Source organism: Hoplias malabaricus, chromosome Y (assembly GCF_029633855.1).
Source record: "Hoplias malabaricus isolate fHopMal1 chromosome Y, fHopMal1.hap1, whole genome shotgun sequence".
Classification (NCBI taxonomy): domain Eukaryota; kingdom Metazoa; phylum Chordata; class Actinopteri; order Characiformes; family Erythrinidae; genus Hoplias; species Hoplias malabaricus.
The window spans coordinates 84,304,274-84,320,564 of record NC_089820.1 but is presented as its reverse complement, the minus strand read 5'-3'; the positions used below and the strand labels follow the sequence as shown (position 1 = coordinate 84,320,564).

At 41.4% G+C, this 16,291-nt stretch overlaps 1 protein-coding gene and 1 long non-coding RNA gene across 4 annotated transcripts; both read right to left on the bottom strand.

Annotated features, from left to right (window-relative positions):
- Window positions 1-1,080: 1,080 nt before the first annotated feature.
- On the bottom strand, window positions 1,081-5,006 carry LOC136677608 (uncharacterized). The gene is made up of 3 exons (XR_010796381.1): window positions 4,894-5,006; window positions 4,405-4,569; window positions 1,081-3,240 (listed from the first exon to the last, which is right to left on the bottom strand). It is a non-coding gene; the product is annotated as an uncharacterized lncRNA (long non-coding RNA).
- A 2,446-nt stretch (window positions 5,007-7,452) lies between these two features.
- Window positions 7,453-14,669, bottom strand: LOC136679763 (G-protein coupled receptor 55-like). 3 transcript variants are annotated; one of them, XM_066658438.1, is made up of 2 exons: window positions 14,639-14,669; window positions 7,453-9,627 (listed from the first exon to the last, which is right to left on the bottom strand). In XM_066658438.1, the coding sequence occupies exon 2, from the start codon at window positions 9,614-9,616 to the stop codon at window positions 8,744-8,746; it is 873 nt and encodes a 290-aa protein (XP_066514535.1). In that variant the 5' UTR covers window positions 9,617-9,627; window positions 14,639-14,669; the 3' UTR covers window positions 7,453-8,743. The 3 variants fall into 3 exon arrangements, with proteins under 3 accessions (XP_066514535.1, XP_066514533.1, XP_066514534.1); XM_066658436.1 differs by lacking the exon at window positions 14,639-14,669 and adding an exon at window positions 13,947-14,015; XM_066658437.1 differs by lacking the exon at window positions 14,639-14,669 and adding an exon at window positions 12,759-12,813.
- Between the last annotated feature and the right edge of the window lie 1,622 nt (window positions 14,670-16,291).

The window sequence follows — 16,291 nt, the reverse complement described above, 5'->3', positions numbered from 1 at the left end:
AAAAGAAAACACACAGAGCAAAGCAACTCTCTGCACAGAGGAAGACTCGTCCTCATTCATTCACAATTAGTTCTGCCCTTTAAGAGCTAATACTCTAAAGATGGAGGAGATTGAAAACATATGGCTGGAGCTCAGAGCATAAACGGCACCACACACACACATACACACACATACAGGGCTTATGTACACAGAGATAAAGGCTCATAGGGGAAAACATGCACCTGCTCCCATCCCCACAACTCATTTTCTGTAGTTCGTTTCCAGGTCTTGTCAATCAGGAGGCCACACTGGATGCACACACACACACACACACACACAGAGGGAGATACACATGCAGCGTGACCACAGCTGATTAAGCAGGGAGTGTTTCATAAACTCAATTGGGACAGATTTCATGCTGATTACATGGATATCATTTGTGGGGGGTTGTGGTTTGGTGGAGGTACATATGTATCTGTGTAAGTGTGTGTGTGTGTGTGTGTGTGTCTGATTACCCTGGGCCACCAAGTTAAAACCCTCTTGGAAATCAGTTAAACCTAAAATGGAGGGAATGGAATCCACAAGGCAGGAAATACAGGGTCACCGCACTTCACCTCCAGGTCAAAAGCTCAAAAGCACCTGAACCTTGAATTCCATTCCGGATGCAGCTTCAAAACAGCTGAAGAACCTGGGAAGCAGTGGGAGGAACAATTCATATACATTCAACGGCGAGTTTATTAGAAAAACAGACATGTACTGGGTAATTATTTTATTTATTTGATACACCATCGCTGCCCATTTCACTAGATCCACTTACTGCAGAGATGCGTTTATCCTATGGTCCTCCACAGAACCCCAAACAGAGCAGGCACTGTCATTCTTATGGTACTGACATATTACGGCGTGTTGTGTTGTGCTGTTAGGAGCGTATCGAGTACAGCAGCGCTGCTAGGGAGTGTACACACAACGTTGTCGCCGCTAGATCGAGTGGTCTGCCACGCAAATGCATCCAGCCGAGTAGAGAGGAAAGATTAATTGTTTTATATCACAATGTGCAAGAGAGCAATTTTCAAATTGCAAGAGCTGCGATTTTTATTACCGCCTGAATCATCAACAATGTTGTCATGGCTTATTTTAGGCCGGGGGAATTTAGCACCGTAACCCAATGAACAAATCGGATGCTACCAAACAGCCATTTTATTTGGCATCACATCAACAACCCAAATGAACCCTTTAATTTATGGGAAATATCCAACACAGTCCCTAATCGTGGTTCTATAAAGTGGAGCTAAACCACCACCAAGTTTGAAATCACTTGCTGATTAAAATGTCTGTTGTTGTGGATTAAAATCAGTGATTAATAATTTGTTTAATGTTTTCAAAGTCACTGCTTCATTAATCAATGTGGACACTGTCTTATTTAGTTTCCTACTGCTCCTAATCTTTGCTCCTAGCTGCACTGGAATCACATTTTGAATCACGGGACACAATTATCTGCAAACAAACTGCTTTTAATTTATTACAAATATTGCATTCAACGTTTTGGATGTGGTACTAAATATGGTGGGTGGTTTTAAGGAGGTGGCCAGTGCTTAAACCTATATTTGTGCCAATACAGTGACCTGTACATGCTGTGGATGGAGAAGCGTAGACTTCTGTAATGGACAGAGAGGTCTAAACGTTTTTTTTTTAAAGAATGTGAGCTGTAAAATGCAGCCGAGAAGTGCCAAACTGTAAGTGTGTACTCTGTTGGATTTCTCTTTGTATCCGAAGGCATTGGCTTAGTCAACTTTACCATGTTTTCTTCTTTCTTCTGTCGGCCATTCTCAGTGTCTTCTGTGACTGTCGGCCTTGCAGTAAGCCCGGGGGGAGTGTATTAATGTTGTTACGTTCCTGGGGTTATGTGCTGTTCTCTGGTGTCTCTTCAACTGGTTTATACCACAACTGCCATATCTTTGCCTCGGTTAGAGGCGGTGAACTTAGCGTACTGTTTGATCATAAACTCACAACACTCTACTGTTCGTAAGCACAAGAGCCAGTTTACTCCACTGTGTTTGGGTTTATTTTTCCTGTCCCTAAGAACTAAGTCAGTTAAAACCAAGAGGAACCAAAATGGAACTTAAAAACGACCTCAGACTGCATTTTCGAGGATAAAAAAAAAAAAAGATCAACAAGGACATGGCTTTGTCTTGTTTGAAGTTTCTTTTGTAAAGATGACTCAGTGTTTTGCTGATTTCTGATCAAGGAGAGCCTCGAAGGTTTCTCTCTGTGACTCAGCAAACTGTACATAGTTTAAATAGTCCGTTTGAACCCAAGACTTGAAGAATCTGGTTTTCACGTCCCTGTGTACAGAAGATACATGTATGCGAGTGTACAAAGCTAATACGGTTGTTTTTTTTAATCGTCACATGTATATGAGTACACTCCTTGAAAACCACAGTTACACACGTACACACAAACACACACACATTTCACACAACTCAAACTGAGAAGTGCACAGACTTATTTTGATCTGTAAAAACAACATGGATATTTTATCATTCTAATAAACACATTGGATTGTTTGTGTCGGCTTATTTTACTTGTGTAAAGCTGATATTAAAGCTGCTGTGACTAGACTGGGTGGGCATTACAACTGGTTTAATAAAAATCAGGTCATTTAAAACACCTTGAGCTAGGAATGAACCTGTATTTTGTCTTTACACGGCGTTATACCTGGTCCAACTATCGCTAAAGGTCTCCTGATTTACTGCAACTATCAATGACGATCTTCCCAGAGCATCCTGCAGTGTGTGGAGTCCATGATCCAATCTTTACTTCTCCAGTCGTCTCCCAGTGCAGTGGAGGCATCCTGATTGTGAATTGTAAATATGAAAGGTCCTGTATTTCCGACTCTGACTCTCAGGTGTGAAATGCAGCGTTAACCTGAGGGTATGCCGTGTTTGTCCACACCTGTGCTGGAATGCCCACCCTTTAAGGACTAACAACAATCTACAGAGACTGGCATTAGGAGGTTAATGAAAACCTGGCTAACTCTCAAAGAAACGCTCAAACTTGGTCAGGGTTGAATCGTCCAGCAAGATCCTGATACAGTACATACACTCAACTCTACACCAAACGGTTCAGGTGCAGCGGAGCGTAGGTTTCGTCCTGATAAGCCCAGGCTGATGTGGGGGTGTTGTGCTGGTACAAGTGGAGCTGATACATTGCATTGAGCTAAGAATGATCCACCACCCAGATCATACCTGCATTGTGGTGGTCCTGTGGGGAGGGAGGAGGGAGAAATGGGGATAAGAAAATATGCAGAGAAACAGGTGGATCACAGTCTGTGATTAAAGAATGACAAAGAGCTCCTGTGTGGTCAGTGGAGTTGATAAAGTGAAAGGTGTCTGTCCTTTCGTTTATCGAAGTCAGGGTCACAGTGGGTCACTGGGCACAAGGTGGGAACACACCCAGGAGGGGCCGTCAGTCCTTCACAGGGTGACACACACTCACACCTACGGACACTTCTGATTCGCCAATCCACCTACAATTGTGTGTTTTTGGAGCGTGGGAGGAAACCGGAGCACCTGGAGGAAACCCACGCAGACACAGAGAGAACACACCACACTCCTCACAGACAGTCACCCGGAGGAAACCCACGCAGAAACAGGGAGAACACACCACACTCCTCACAGACAGTCACGCGGAGGAAACCCACACAGACACAGAGAGAACACACCACACTCCTCACAGACAGTCACGCGGAGGAAACCCACGCAGACAAAGGGAGAACACACCACACTCCTCACAGACAGTCACGCGGAGGAAACCCACGCAGACAAAGGGAGAACACACCACACTCCTCACAGACAGTCACCCGGAGGAAACCCACGCAGACACAGGGAGAACATACCACACTCCTCACAGACAGTCACCCGGAGGAAACCCACGCAGACACAGAGAGAACACACCACACTCCTCACAGACTGTCACCCGGAGGAAACCCACGCAGACACAGGGAGAACACACCACACTCCTCACAGACAGTCACCCGGAGGAAACCCACGCAGACACAGGGAGAACACACCACACTCCTCACAGACAGTCACCCGGAGGAAACCCACGCAGACACAGGGAGAACACACCACACTCCTCACAGACAGTCACCCGGAGGAAACCCACGCAGACACAGAGAGAACACACCACACTCCTCACAGACAGTCACCCGGAGGAAACCCACGCAGACACAGGGAGAACACACCACACTCCTCACAGACAGTCACCCGGAGGAAACCTCTGTGATTCTCACATGCTTCATGGTGTTTTGAAATCCTTCCAAAAGAGGTCACATGACCCCCTACCTGACTTAGCCATGAACCACACCCGTGAGCCTGTGAGCTTTTAAGAGGTCATGTGACTGAGTTCACAGCTGTATACATTCACCTCTTGATATTTAAGCCATATCCTGTTTGTTCAATCAGTGTTTGTTGACACAGTTTTCTGTGTCACTGTTTTTCCAGTGTGCTTCAGTGTTGCTTTTGTGTAGAGTAAACCTTTCTCATCTCTGCACATGCCTCCACCTTCTCATCTCCTTTGTACCTCCTACATCTGTAAGTGGGGAAAAAATATTTTTAAAAAAACAATAAAACAAGTATCTCTGTCCGTTATTCTAGGTTTTCTCTCTCCGCTCACGACAGAGAAACAGCATCAAACAGGTCTCCAAACGATGAAAAGCATGAACCTGTATTAATATAATATTGATTACTTCTGCTGTGGATGGAACTGACTCTAAATTCCAGAGAGTGCTAAAGGCATGAAAGTAAACACAGACCCAAAGTGCTACAAAACAAACAACTCGAATTACAAATGAGTTTATAGACAGTGATCTTCAGCTATGTACAAAGAGCAGTCATTCCTTCTCCACAAACTTACCGCTCCACTTTAACAGACACTGAGATTCTGAGCTTAAACAAAGCAGAGGACAGCATTTCCCCACGATGAAGGTGTAAGAGGTCTCCCTGGGGCTGGGGCTGGGGCTGGGGCTGGGGCTGGGGCGAGGCTGCCTGCTAAACCACCCCCAGTCACTAGAGGGAGACAGAGACACTCTTAATTTGAGACAATTAGTTCCACCTGGGTCACTCCTATTTAAGGGAAGCCAACACACACCTCAGTGCTCAGTCTGTGGTTCTCTTATCAGAGTGCTGTGCAAGGCTGATGGTGATGTGGTAAAGGCTCTTGAGTTTACTCCTGGGTCTCTGTCTTCTTCTTCTTATTCACCAGAGCTTTCCCTCTGGTTTTTCCCTTGGGATTCAATATTTTCTTTTCTTTACCATTTTGGTATAAATAAATAAATAGAAATAAAATAAGTTGTGTTCTATCTTTAATTTTTTTTTGTCTCTTGATCCTCCCTTTTGTTTTGAGGGATACTCTCCTACCTTTGTTTTCTTTTGCTCAGTAATTTTGAGCTGATCAGTTTTCCCCTGATATCTTAAGCTTCTCTCTCTCGTGTTTCATTTTGTCTTGGTATTCTTAACGTCCAGAGGTAGTTGTTTGTGTGCCTCTGCACTTGAGGCCTATTTCTCCAGTGCTCTGTTGGTGGCTCGCCCTGTTCCAGTCCCCCCCTGCGTGAGTTCCCACGTTACAGAAGTGTGTTACAGACGTCAAACTCTAAATTTGTTCATATTTTAAAAATACCATGTCGTTCGATAAAATCATCTGAAATGTTTTCTTTGTGCTTTTATTAATTTAATACAATTTCTAGAGGATTAACAAATCACATTTTTGTTTTATAATCAACGAAGCACCTCAAACATTTCTGAAATCAGGGTTGTACATGGAACACGATTTTACTTTGAGTTTCTATTGGTTCCTTAGTTGTAAAAATGTGTCACAGTTGGAAAACGTTGTGTGAATGTTTTACTTTTTTGAAAATGCTTTGTTAATCTTGTCCTTGTAACTGAACTTTTTATTTGCATTCAATGTTATATCATTGATAAAAGATTGATTTTACAGTGTTTTAAACGTTCTCTAAACGTACGTCAAATTCCCTGACTGTCATCAAAGGGCTTCAGAGTGTGTTTCTGAAACGACTGAACGTCAACGTGAGGATCAAACCCTCTGTCATTTCACTGAGGGTCCAACAGAGGGCGCTGTAAAGCTCTTGCTCTCAGCTCTCAGCTTCGCTCTGTTGCTATGGACAGCTCCATCGCCATGGCAACAGGAGTATGATGGCCAGAGCTCAGAAAGTGATGGTGTGTTATGTTTAAAAATCGTTACATCTACGTTAATTAGATGCGCTCCAGTCATGTTAACACATAATTAACACAGACATCGGTTCACCTGGGTTCTCTGCGATCTGCATTTCAATGTGTTCTTAATTCTAGTTCTTTATTTAGACTCAGTTGCGGTTACTTTATTAAACCCAGAGTAGAGACGTATCTCTTCATATGATGCCCAGATGTTTATGTGCTGTTCTTTATTTTATGAGGCTTAGGAAAACTCCAGGTCACTGCTGGACACTGGTCACTTGCAGTAACCCAGTAAACATTTAGCCGTTGATTCAACGTTGAAATAACGTAATGACTGCCGTCTAATCAACGTTCTCTTAAGGTTGAAAATGAAAGTTGAAAAGACGTCCAAACACAGACATTGAAAAGACGACTATTAGACGTTTTTTAGACGTCCATTAATTGGTCCCGAAATAAATGACTTGTATAAAACGCGTTTTGGACGTCCACTGACGTTATCAATTGGTCACCACTTAACTAACTTATTAAGATGGATTTTGGACGTCCATTGACGTTTAAAATATGTCCTTGACGGACAGACTACTTTTAGACCTATTTTGAACGTCCAGGGACGTTCCTTGTTTACTGGGAACCTTCACAAGTGAATGCTGCGCATATAGTATTTAATCCATTCACTAGACATTGGATGACTGAATGAATGCAGGGTGTTGTAATGCAATACTGTTAAATATTATCATCATTATATATAAATGCCCAGAAAAAAATATATAGATTTATTTATTGTCTGCTTATTATTTTTGATTAAACAAAGAAAATCTATATCTGTGATGTACACCTGGTTCTTATTAACACCGCAGTAAAGAAATCCAAGTCAGGAGTTTCCTCAATAATGCACCATTTTACAGAGAAAGCACCAACAAAATGTTATTACTGTGCTTTAGAACTCACTATTGGAGTTAAACAGAGCTACACTCTCCTTTAATAGACACAGAAGTCTGTTAAAGTCCTCGGAGCACTTGCCTGTAGCCAACATAACTTTCTTATTGCGGCCAGAAAAACGTGTGTCCAGATCACGTGCTACTGCAGTACAATTTGTACTTGTATTCTACCAAATGACCACAAGGGGGCAGGGTGGTATTACATTTCATGTCTTTCAAGACTGAGGCTTGAGAAAAACAAACAGGCTGCTAACAAGAGTCGCATACTTTATTGTTGTTCAAATGAATTACAAAAATACGTACTATAAAACATTATTCACAAAAACAAACAAGTAAACTGTACATTGCTGTTATTAGCTCAAATCCAGACACGACTTCACATTTGACAGGTTTTTTTGTTTTTTATATATTTTCCCTGCGCTGACGCAATTGTGGAATAATGACGTATAAATCATATTCTGAGGAAGTGCAGTCATTAGCCAGTTCCTCTTTTTGTTTTATTTATTTCAGAAGGCTTTAGTGACCTAAGCACAGCCTGCAGTGTGAAAATGACTTGTGAAAAACAATAGACCACTGTGTGAAACAAAATGGGACTTCACATATGAGTAAAAATTCAGTTAGCTCAATGCTAGTTGTTAGCTGGAGGGGTGTAAACTCCCCAGTGTTAGCAATGTTCCAAAATGTCTGAGGGACACAGCAGGAAAGGGAGGGAGGTTTATTTTATTTGATTTATGTCTGGAATAAAAAATGTTGGACAAATTTGTCACAGACCTTTGGACCATAGAGCATTGCCGCTTATTTGAGAACACTTTTAAACTAATATTTCTTCTGTGTGTGTCCTTCTACAACACCAAGCATGCATTATGTACGCATAGCATTTACCCACTGGGTTATTCACTGCTGCACTAATGCATACAGACATGACATTTGACTTTCTTTCAGTTTTGTTAGCTATCTTACTACTTTCTGCATTTCACAACAAACATCTGCACCACAAAGGATTTCCTAAAGTTCCTCCCAACTTCACGAGGCATCGTCTGAAATGAGTTTTCAAGTCCTTATTCCAGAAAATGTCACTCTTAGTGGGTTCATGCTAGAAGGTGAATATAGCAATGTTTACATCAGATATGGCCATGGCTGGGTTTTTTATTTTGACTGGAATGTCCCTTTTTATCATGTGATAAATACAGTACATTTATGTTTGGGTTTATCTGATGTAAGCTGCTGTCACACACAAATGTCATTAGTGTGACACTTTACTATGACTGACTGGGTTTCTGGAAAGCCTCTAGCTAGGGTTGGATGATACGCCAATATTTACCTCATGACACATTTCTTAATTTTGGTTGATATTTATATAAGACCGATAACACAGAGGGTCCACACCTCTAACCAGAAAAATGCTGAATGGCAGCACCCCCCACTGAAAACTCTAATATTTAAGATGATCTTAACATGGAACAATGTCTTTGGCTTTAATTTCATTCGTCAGTTTGCAAATTTGCAAAGCTGTCTGCTAACGATTTGATAAAAGCTTTAATAAATATCTGAACACATTGGCCATAACATGTCCAGCAACCGTGGCCAACTTGTAGGCTACCTGTTCGCCTTGAAAACCTTTTTCAACAAGAGGTAGTATCCTATAGCATCCAGGCAACAGTTGGTAGTTGCTATCCATTCTGAGACTTCATAAAAAATATGAATAACCCTAGCCTGAGGAGACCCTTCTGGATAAAGGTATCTCAACAAAAAACCAACATGTACCGGAGTGAAACAAACAAAGAATATGACGGTGTTTGCCACGATTATGGCCACTGCCCTTTTCCTTTCTACTACAACTTTGCTCTCGAGCTCTTCTGTTGACTTTAGGACTGCATAAATCGCTTGAGTCGAGCAAGTTAAGATGGTGGCTGTTGGTAGAAGGTACCCGACTATCTCCAGAACCAGTAAGAAAGATAGCTTCGTTCTTCCTTTGAGCTCGTAGCATGTCCGCAGCTCTCGCGGATACATATTGGGGTGGAAAATGCCACAGAGGAGCATGATTGTCAGCCAAATGACAGCGCACACAACGACTGCCATGGTCTTTCTCTGGGTTTCTAGGCCTCTGATCAGCATGGGGAACCTGAGGGCCACAAAGCGATGGACGCTGATGGCGGTGATGGTGAAGATGCTGACGTACATGTTGCTGAAATGCACACAGATGAGGAAGGTGCACAATCCCGTAGGATTAATCGGGCAGAAGGTTTGAAATATCCGGAAGGGCAGGAAGAGGAGCAGTAAGAAATCTGCAAGCAGTAGATTGAACATGTAGACGTGAGTGGCTGTCCACTGGTGGATCCTGAAGAAGAGCCACAGGGCCAGGACGTTGAGGGGCAAGCCTACGGCAAACACAGGCGTGTAGGCCACCCGCTGGAACAGCCTCAGGGCATCCTCGGTATTGTTCCACACAGCGCTGCAGTTAAACCACATGACCTGAGACACTGCATGCAGAAAAAAGAGAGCAGTTAGCACAAGTATCAGGAGTAAAAAAAACAACTGAAACTTTAAGCTGACCTCAGTGGAAAGACTGTGAAACAGCCACATCTCAGACGAGCAGCGCAGTGTAAAAACGACATGGTCAGTAGTGAAGGGCATCCTATGTTTATTTTGTTCTTATATTTACTCATTTACATACTTACAACCCCAAATTGTTCTCTAGTATCTTTAATACCAGTGTTGAGCATCTTTGATATTTGACCGTTGTAGTTCTACTAGCAATATTTAAAAATAAATAAAAATTGTATTATAATGTGTATGTGATCATAACCATATTTAGCAAATAGGACTGGCACTATCCTCGAGCCTCACAATTCCAGGAAAATCCCGGACCCTCCAAGGCATTTGTGAGGAAGAAGAGGTTACAAAAAATGAATGAATAAATAAACGAATCAAGTTACTTCTACTAAATAAAGTATCTTTGAAGCTGCTGAACGCTTGGAACCACTTGACTTTAATGGAACCTCTTTAAGTCAGGAAGTGTTAACGTAACACACTTGCTTCTTATGGTTCAGTTTGTTGAGGCCTTGTACTTGTGGTTAACAGCCATGTGGTAATGCAAGTTCTTTTTTTGTTTAATTTAATATGAATACTTTATTTCAGGGCCTTTCAGTTCTCAGTTCTGAGAGCAAACAAATTAATGAGTTAAAGGAAAGCCGTGAATAAATATGCAGAGAAACACAAGCATCGTCCAGAAACGTTGTATTGCAGGATTGAATTAAGACATTAAATCTTAGCATTTTTAGCATCTCTATAAGTATTAAACTGGTAACAGTGAAATTTGTAATGTTTTGTTTCCTGTGTTTAAAGGGGAAGTTCTCAATTGTAATTAAAATAACACTTGCTAACACATGCTAGGCTTTCTCTCTCCGCTCATGGCACAGAAAAGGCATCTGTCGTACTTTTAAACAAGAGAGAAATTCAAACATTCAAAAGCATCAACGGAGATGAGGATATTGTTCTATTCCTCCTCCACAGGTGTGTAATATTGGCTTATTGTTGCAATTTCTGATTATTTAAGGTGGAATTATCTCCATATTCAGGAGACGGCTAACTGCGTTAGCGACAGTGCTACAAAACTAAACAACTCGAGTTTCTGTGGTAATTCAAACAGTGGATAAAAGCTTACAGACTTTTAAAGTTAAAGTTACAGTTTAGACGCGTACAAAGAAATGTTTTCTTCTCAAACACAGCATTCCATCTGAAAAGACGCAGAGCTTCTGAACGTAAACAAACTGCATTTCTTTGTTTTTTGTTCATTTTATGTAAATATTATTTCTGGAAGTTTCTAAGACTGAGAAGGCCCAGGTTTCATTGATTCAAAACATTAAAATTATTAATTTATTCAATGCAACTTATACTTAAACTCTTTTGGGTCATTTAAGGTGGAACTAGCAAGAAATTGGGGCCGTCATTAGAATACGGTCATGAGCTGTTTTTTTAAGGTAGCAGCAGGCTATCGACTATATTTTAGCAAATCTTTTACACAGTCGCAAGTGAGGGACTTTGCACCAGGCCTGTACTTGAGAAATCTTCAAACCATTTCCCTTTACGTTCAAATTATAAGCAAAGCCACAAACCCACAACGACAATGGCTTCAATCAAACTGAGATTCTATGTCCTCTCACTGCAGCTTTGGCAAAAGAGCTAGGCACGTTTTTAACACAGTTCTCAAAAAGTCAGTCAAAATACCTCTCCAATAGGCCACAGATACTGTTAGATGAGATTTTCTTCATCATATTTTTGCAGGTGAATGAATTAATGTCTGACTTGTACCTAAGAAAAAGTGGGGGGGAAGGTAAAGGACAGTTACTTTATTCAGATTGTGGAGGACAGCTCTTACGCAGAATGACAGCACGTCAACGCACACGGGAAGGGCTCCCAATATAGAGTGCAGCAAAACGTGTCACAAAAAGCCACATTTCAGTGGTTTTGTTTTGTTTTTGGAGGGCGGGGGGGTGTAGGGGCAGCGTTTCGATACCATACAAAGACCCATGTGAAACTGAAGGTCTGGAAGCTTCTCAGAATGACTCCTCAGTTTAAGGAACATAGTTTTATGACGCAACAAGCATTAAAAATAGTCCAGCCCTCAGCAAAATCAAACCATTTGTCTGTGACACCTCTTCTGTTTTGCCAAGCTATGACTATGTTGAGGTGCACACTAAATGCGTACTTTAAAGTCATCACTAGACACTAAACGCTTCCTTGGAAATACCACTCTAACAGGTACATAGCACTTTTGTTTATCCAAGAGCAAGTGGTTTTACGTAAATCTTACCACTGCCCACTGTTGACACTGCTGTTTGTTTTATTGTGTTTTGCTGCTATTTTATTTATTTTTAAATCACTGTGCATGACAATGTCTTGAATGTGTTCAGTGCACAGCCTCAAATCCTTTATCACTGAGGATGCGCCGACTTAATTTTCCTTCATTTTAAAGTTTAAATTTAACACATCAGACTGGAGAATCTTTAGAGATTTGGCTGGTGTCTTGATCTAAACAATCTGAAGTATTTGGGCATGTCTGCCTTGCTCTGTGCTGCTTGTTTTCTCTGGAAATGAGTGTTAATACAGACCTATTATCAATATGTTCCGTTCAATTCAGTTTTTAAACAAATGGGAAATTAAATATTTTTAAAAATTTCATGTTCAGATTTTTTTTAAATTTTCTCAAGAATTTCATTGACCTTCACCACACTTTTTCCGAATGTGGCTTTGTTTTTGTTTGTTTAGATATAAAATGATTCCTATAGTCACGTAATAAACTGGGAGGAGTTAGGACAAAGAGCCTGAAAGTGTGAACGTTACTCTTTTCACAGACTGTACACACACTGCTTTTATCAATTATTTACGATATAAATTGTATCGATAATAATAAAGTAGGCACACACACACACGCACAAGAAATATCAGTTCTGCATTGTGAACCTATTAATTAGAGAACTATGAGTTTCCATTTTTACAGACAATATCAAACAGGTAAACACTGAGTAATTGAACCCTTCATGGACGGCTAGCCCACAGCAGCTAAACTATAGAAATCTATTAATCATATGAATTCAGGTACAGGTCTTACCAGTGTCAATGGATGATTATTCTGTTCAGTCAGATTTAGAAAGTTCTCTGCAGGCGCATAGGTGTAGGATATGAACCTACAGGAAGTAGGTGGTAAGTGTTTAAACCATTGACAGCTGCATTCTACATGGGCCTGCTTACGTGGGGGTTCCTGTGGTATTCTCATATCATGTTCACTGACTTTAGTCACGTATTAGATGCGCTTGTGTTCCATTTGGTGACTTTTACACACTGCTACCAAATGTACCGACCCTCACCTGATCTGTGACTCACAGTTGTTTGCATATTCATTTACAGTATTTAGCAGAAGGGCTAATCCAGGGTGTCAGTGTTCAGACAGGATGTGTAGCCTAGCTAATAGAAATACAAAATACTATACTAATACTAATACAATACTAATACAAATAGGTTCAAGCCCAAATTCTCACTGAGCTCAGACGTTGCCAGAACAAGGGCCACTGCTGATACCTAGAAATACAAAAATGTAGTGTAAAGTGTATAAGTAGTATAAGTTGTTGACAGATGTTACCAAAAGAGATGAACTTTCCAAACCTATTATGAGGTTCAGGACCTGCTATTTAGACTAGGGATCCCTCACCGTTAGCATGTATGATGTTCTGGAGCTAAAGTAACAACACTGAGCTATTATTGTGTATGCTACATTTATTTAAGTGTCCTAACAAGGGCAGTAAGGAGCAAGTGACCAACAGCAGTTTTCGTCCAAACCCCAAACGATGGGACGGTGAATAACTGCCACTCACCAAGTCCAACAACACAAACACAACACAAAAAAACACCTAAATAAATCCCAAAAACAACCCAGAAGTACCAGACGTACTTGCTGAGCACGCTGAGAGCTCCCCCACAAGCTTTTTTTCTGAAAGTAAGTCTGTTCATAGGTAGTGTGTCCCTTTTCACTGCGTTAACAACCTCTACTCTTTTATACTCTCATAATCTGAGCCAGATCAACATTAGCATGGTCAGGGACGGATGCAGGATGACTGACATGGGGTAAAGACAACTCCAACTCCACTGAGATTTACAGCTTCATACCATTCTATAAATCGAGCTGATGCTTGTCTTTGGTGATGGTAACTTCAGACAGTGTCTGCACAACTGGACCCCAGTTCTCACGTTAAATTCACGTAGAACTTACTGTATTAAATATACAAATAATACATTGCTTTACCTTTAGTCCAAAAAAGTGTCAGCTGGAACTTAACCTTTCTTAACCTCATCAAATTCTGTCCAAGATAGATTTCAGTAGGAGAAACGCTCCCTCTGTTGGTGGAACAATGTATTACGTCAAAATGTGCCTTTATGTTTTGTTCCTGCGTAGTGCAGCTCTAGCCACAGTTTACACTGTGGGTGACAGTAGAATGATATGACACTAATATGACACTAATAAAACAATAATAATAATAATTATTTAAAACTCTACAAACTCAAATACAGTTGACTGGATTTACTAAAGGGTTAATAAATTAGTCTTCACCAAAAAAAAAATAGCATTCATTCATGTGAAATGAAGATCCACATTTCTTAGTGAGCCCTGAAAGAACCTGAAGGTCTCCCATGTTTAAAATGGGTTTAATACAAAATCTCGGACACATCCCGTCCTCTAGAGGTCAGTGCACTGGCAGTTTTAGAACATGAAGAAGAATCACTTGTTTTCAGTTGTTGCTTACCTCCTTTTACCTCTTTCCCTTTTTAAATAAATTTAAAGCCATCTTTAATCATAGAGAAACTGAAAAAGTATAATTACATTTTATAATTTAGTTTATTTTACAAACCAGAGAGGTCAAAGGTCAAGTCCAGCTTTTTACCCTCTTTTACCTGCTCACCTCTGTAACATGTTTGCAGTTTTAAATACACACTCACCCGCTATGTCCTCTGAAATTAAAGGTTCAAGTAAAACGCTTGTCCCCTTTACCGATCAGTTCTGGATCAGAAACTCCATTCCACTTCCAAAGAACACAGTTCCACAGTTTCACGGCCCAGTGTTAGTGAGCTTTATAACTCTCTAACTCACACTCGGCGCTGAGAGGAGTCTACAAACTGTACCACAGTGTGACTCTGATGAATGTGTGGTCTGTAAACAGTAAACTAGAAATACTTCAGTATTATTAATATTAATAGTGAGAAGCATAATTGTGTAAGATAGGAACTGCTTTTCATCCTGCACTTCTGCTTCTCTCACACCCACAGAACCAGACAGACGCTCTAGACACTTTAGTGTTACCTCTGTAAACAGTCTGTTTACACAGCAGTTTATTACAGAGGCTTTATAAAAACATTCCTCTTTCCACATGAACAATTATTAGAAGCCTATCATTTGGAAATTACAGTATCAGTTCCCAAAAAGGCCAAAGCCATCTTCCAGTGATGAGTGTTCTCCTCCAAGTGTGTTGATGATTCAATAACGTTGTGTCATCACCAACATTAATGTATCTCTCTGCCCTAAAGCCCAGGTTTCAGTAAATACAGCAATAACCTCACTATAACAGCATGCATCAGGAAAGAATCTCTAAAGATCAATGCATGCAAAAATATATATTTGTGTCAGCAACTAAGTTCTGACTGCAATATCAACACGTTATAAAGATATAATGTTACGAATTGGTAGCACGGTGGCGCAGCAGGGAGTGTCACAGCACTGGAGCTTGTGGGTTCGATTCCCGCTCCGGGTGACTGTCTGTGAGGAGTGTGGTGTGTTCTCCCTGTGTCTGGGTGGGTTTCCTCCGGGTGACTGTCTGTGAGGAGTGTGGTGTGTTCTCCCTGTGTCTGGGTGGGTTTCCTCCGGGTGACTGTCTGTGAGGAGTGTGGTGTGTTCTCCCTGTGTCTGCGTGGGTTTCCTCCGGGTGACTGTCTGTGAGGAGTGTGGTGTGTTCTCCCTGTGTCTGCGTGGGTTTCCTCCGGGTGACTGTCTGTGAGGAGTGTGGTGTGTTCTCTCTGTGTCTGCGTGGGTTTCCTCCGGGTGACTGTCTGTGAGGAGTGTGGTGTGTTCTCCCTGTGTCTGCGTGGGTTTCCTCCGGGTGACTGTCTGTGAGGAGTGTGGTGTGTTCTCCCTGTGTCTGCGTGGGTTTCCTCCGGGTGCTCTGGTTTCCTCCCACAGTCCTTTTCAACCATGACCTACATTCTGGATATTTAAACAGTACATTTGTAGGTCATAACAAAGTCTATTTATTTCTCTCCAGCTGAATGACTCTTTCTCATTTTCCTCCAAAATTGCGCTCTTATTCTGTCCTGGAAGTCCTCAGAAAAACAGCCGGAAAACACACAGCACAGAGAAAGGTCAAAGTCTGGGGTCCCAGTGGATAAAAGGGTGCAGAACTGAAGGAAATTAAGGGTGAGTGATTGTCTGTTTCTTTGAAAAGATGTGTGTGCCGGACTGTGTGGCCCTATTGTGAAAGCACTGAAGTAGGTCAGCCCAGCGAATGGAAAACGCAGATGAGATTCTGATCAACTGAATCCAAAACGGGCCCATTCTTGAGGCCTGCGAAGATTGGCACTTGGGTAAAGAGCAATTCACAA

Coding starts and splice junctions, on each gene's coding strand:
- LOC136679763 (XM_066658436.1), bottom strand. CDS start 13,995: ATGAGGTTAAGAAAGGTTAAGTTCCAGCTGACACTTTTTTGGACTAAA. Junction 9,628..13,946: donor GACACTTTTTTGGACTAAAG/GTAAAGCAATGT, acceptor TTCTGCATGCAG/TGTCTCAGGTCATGTGGTTT.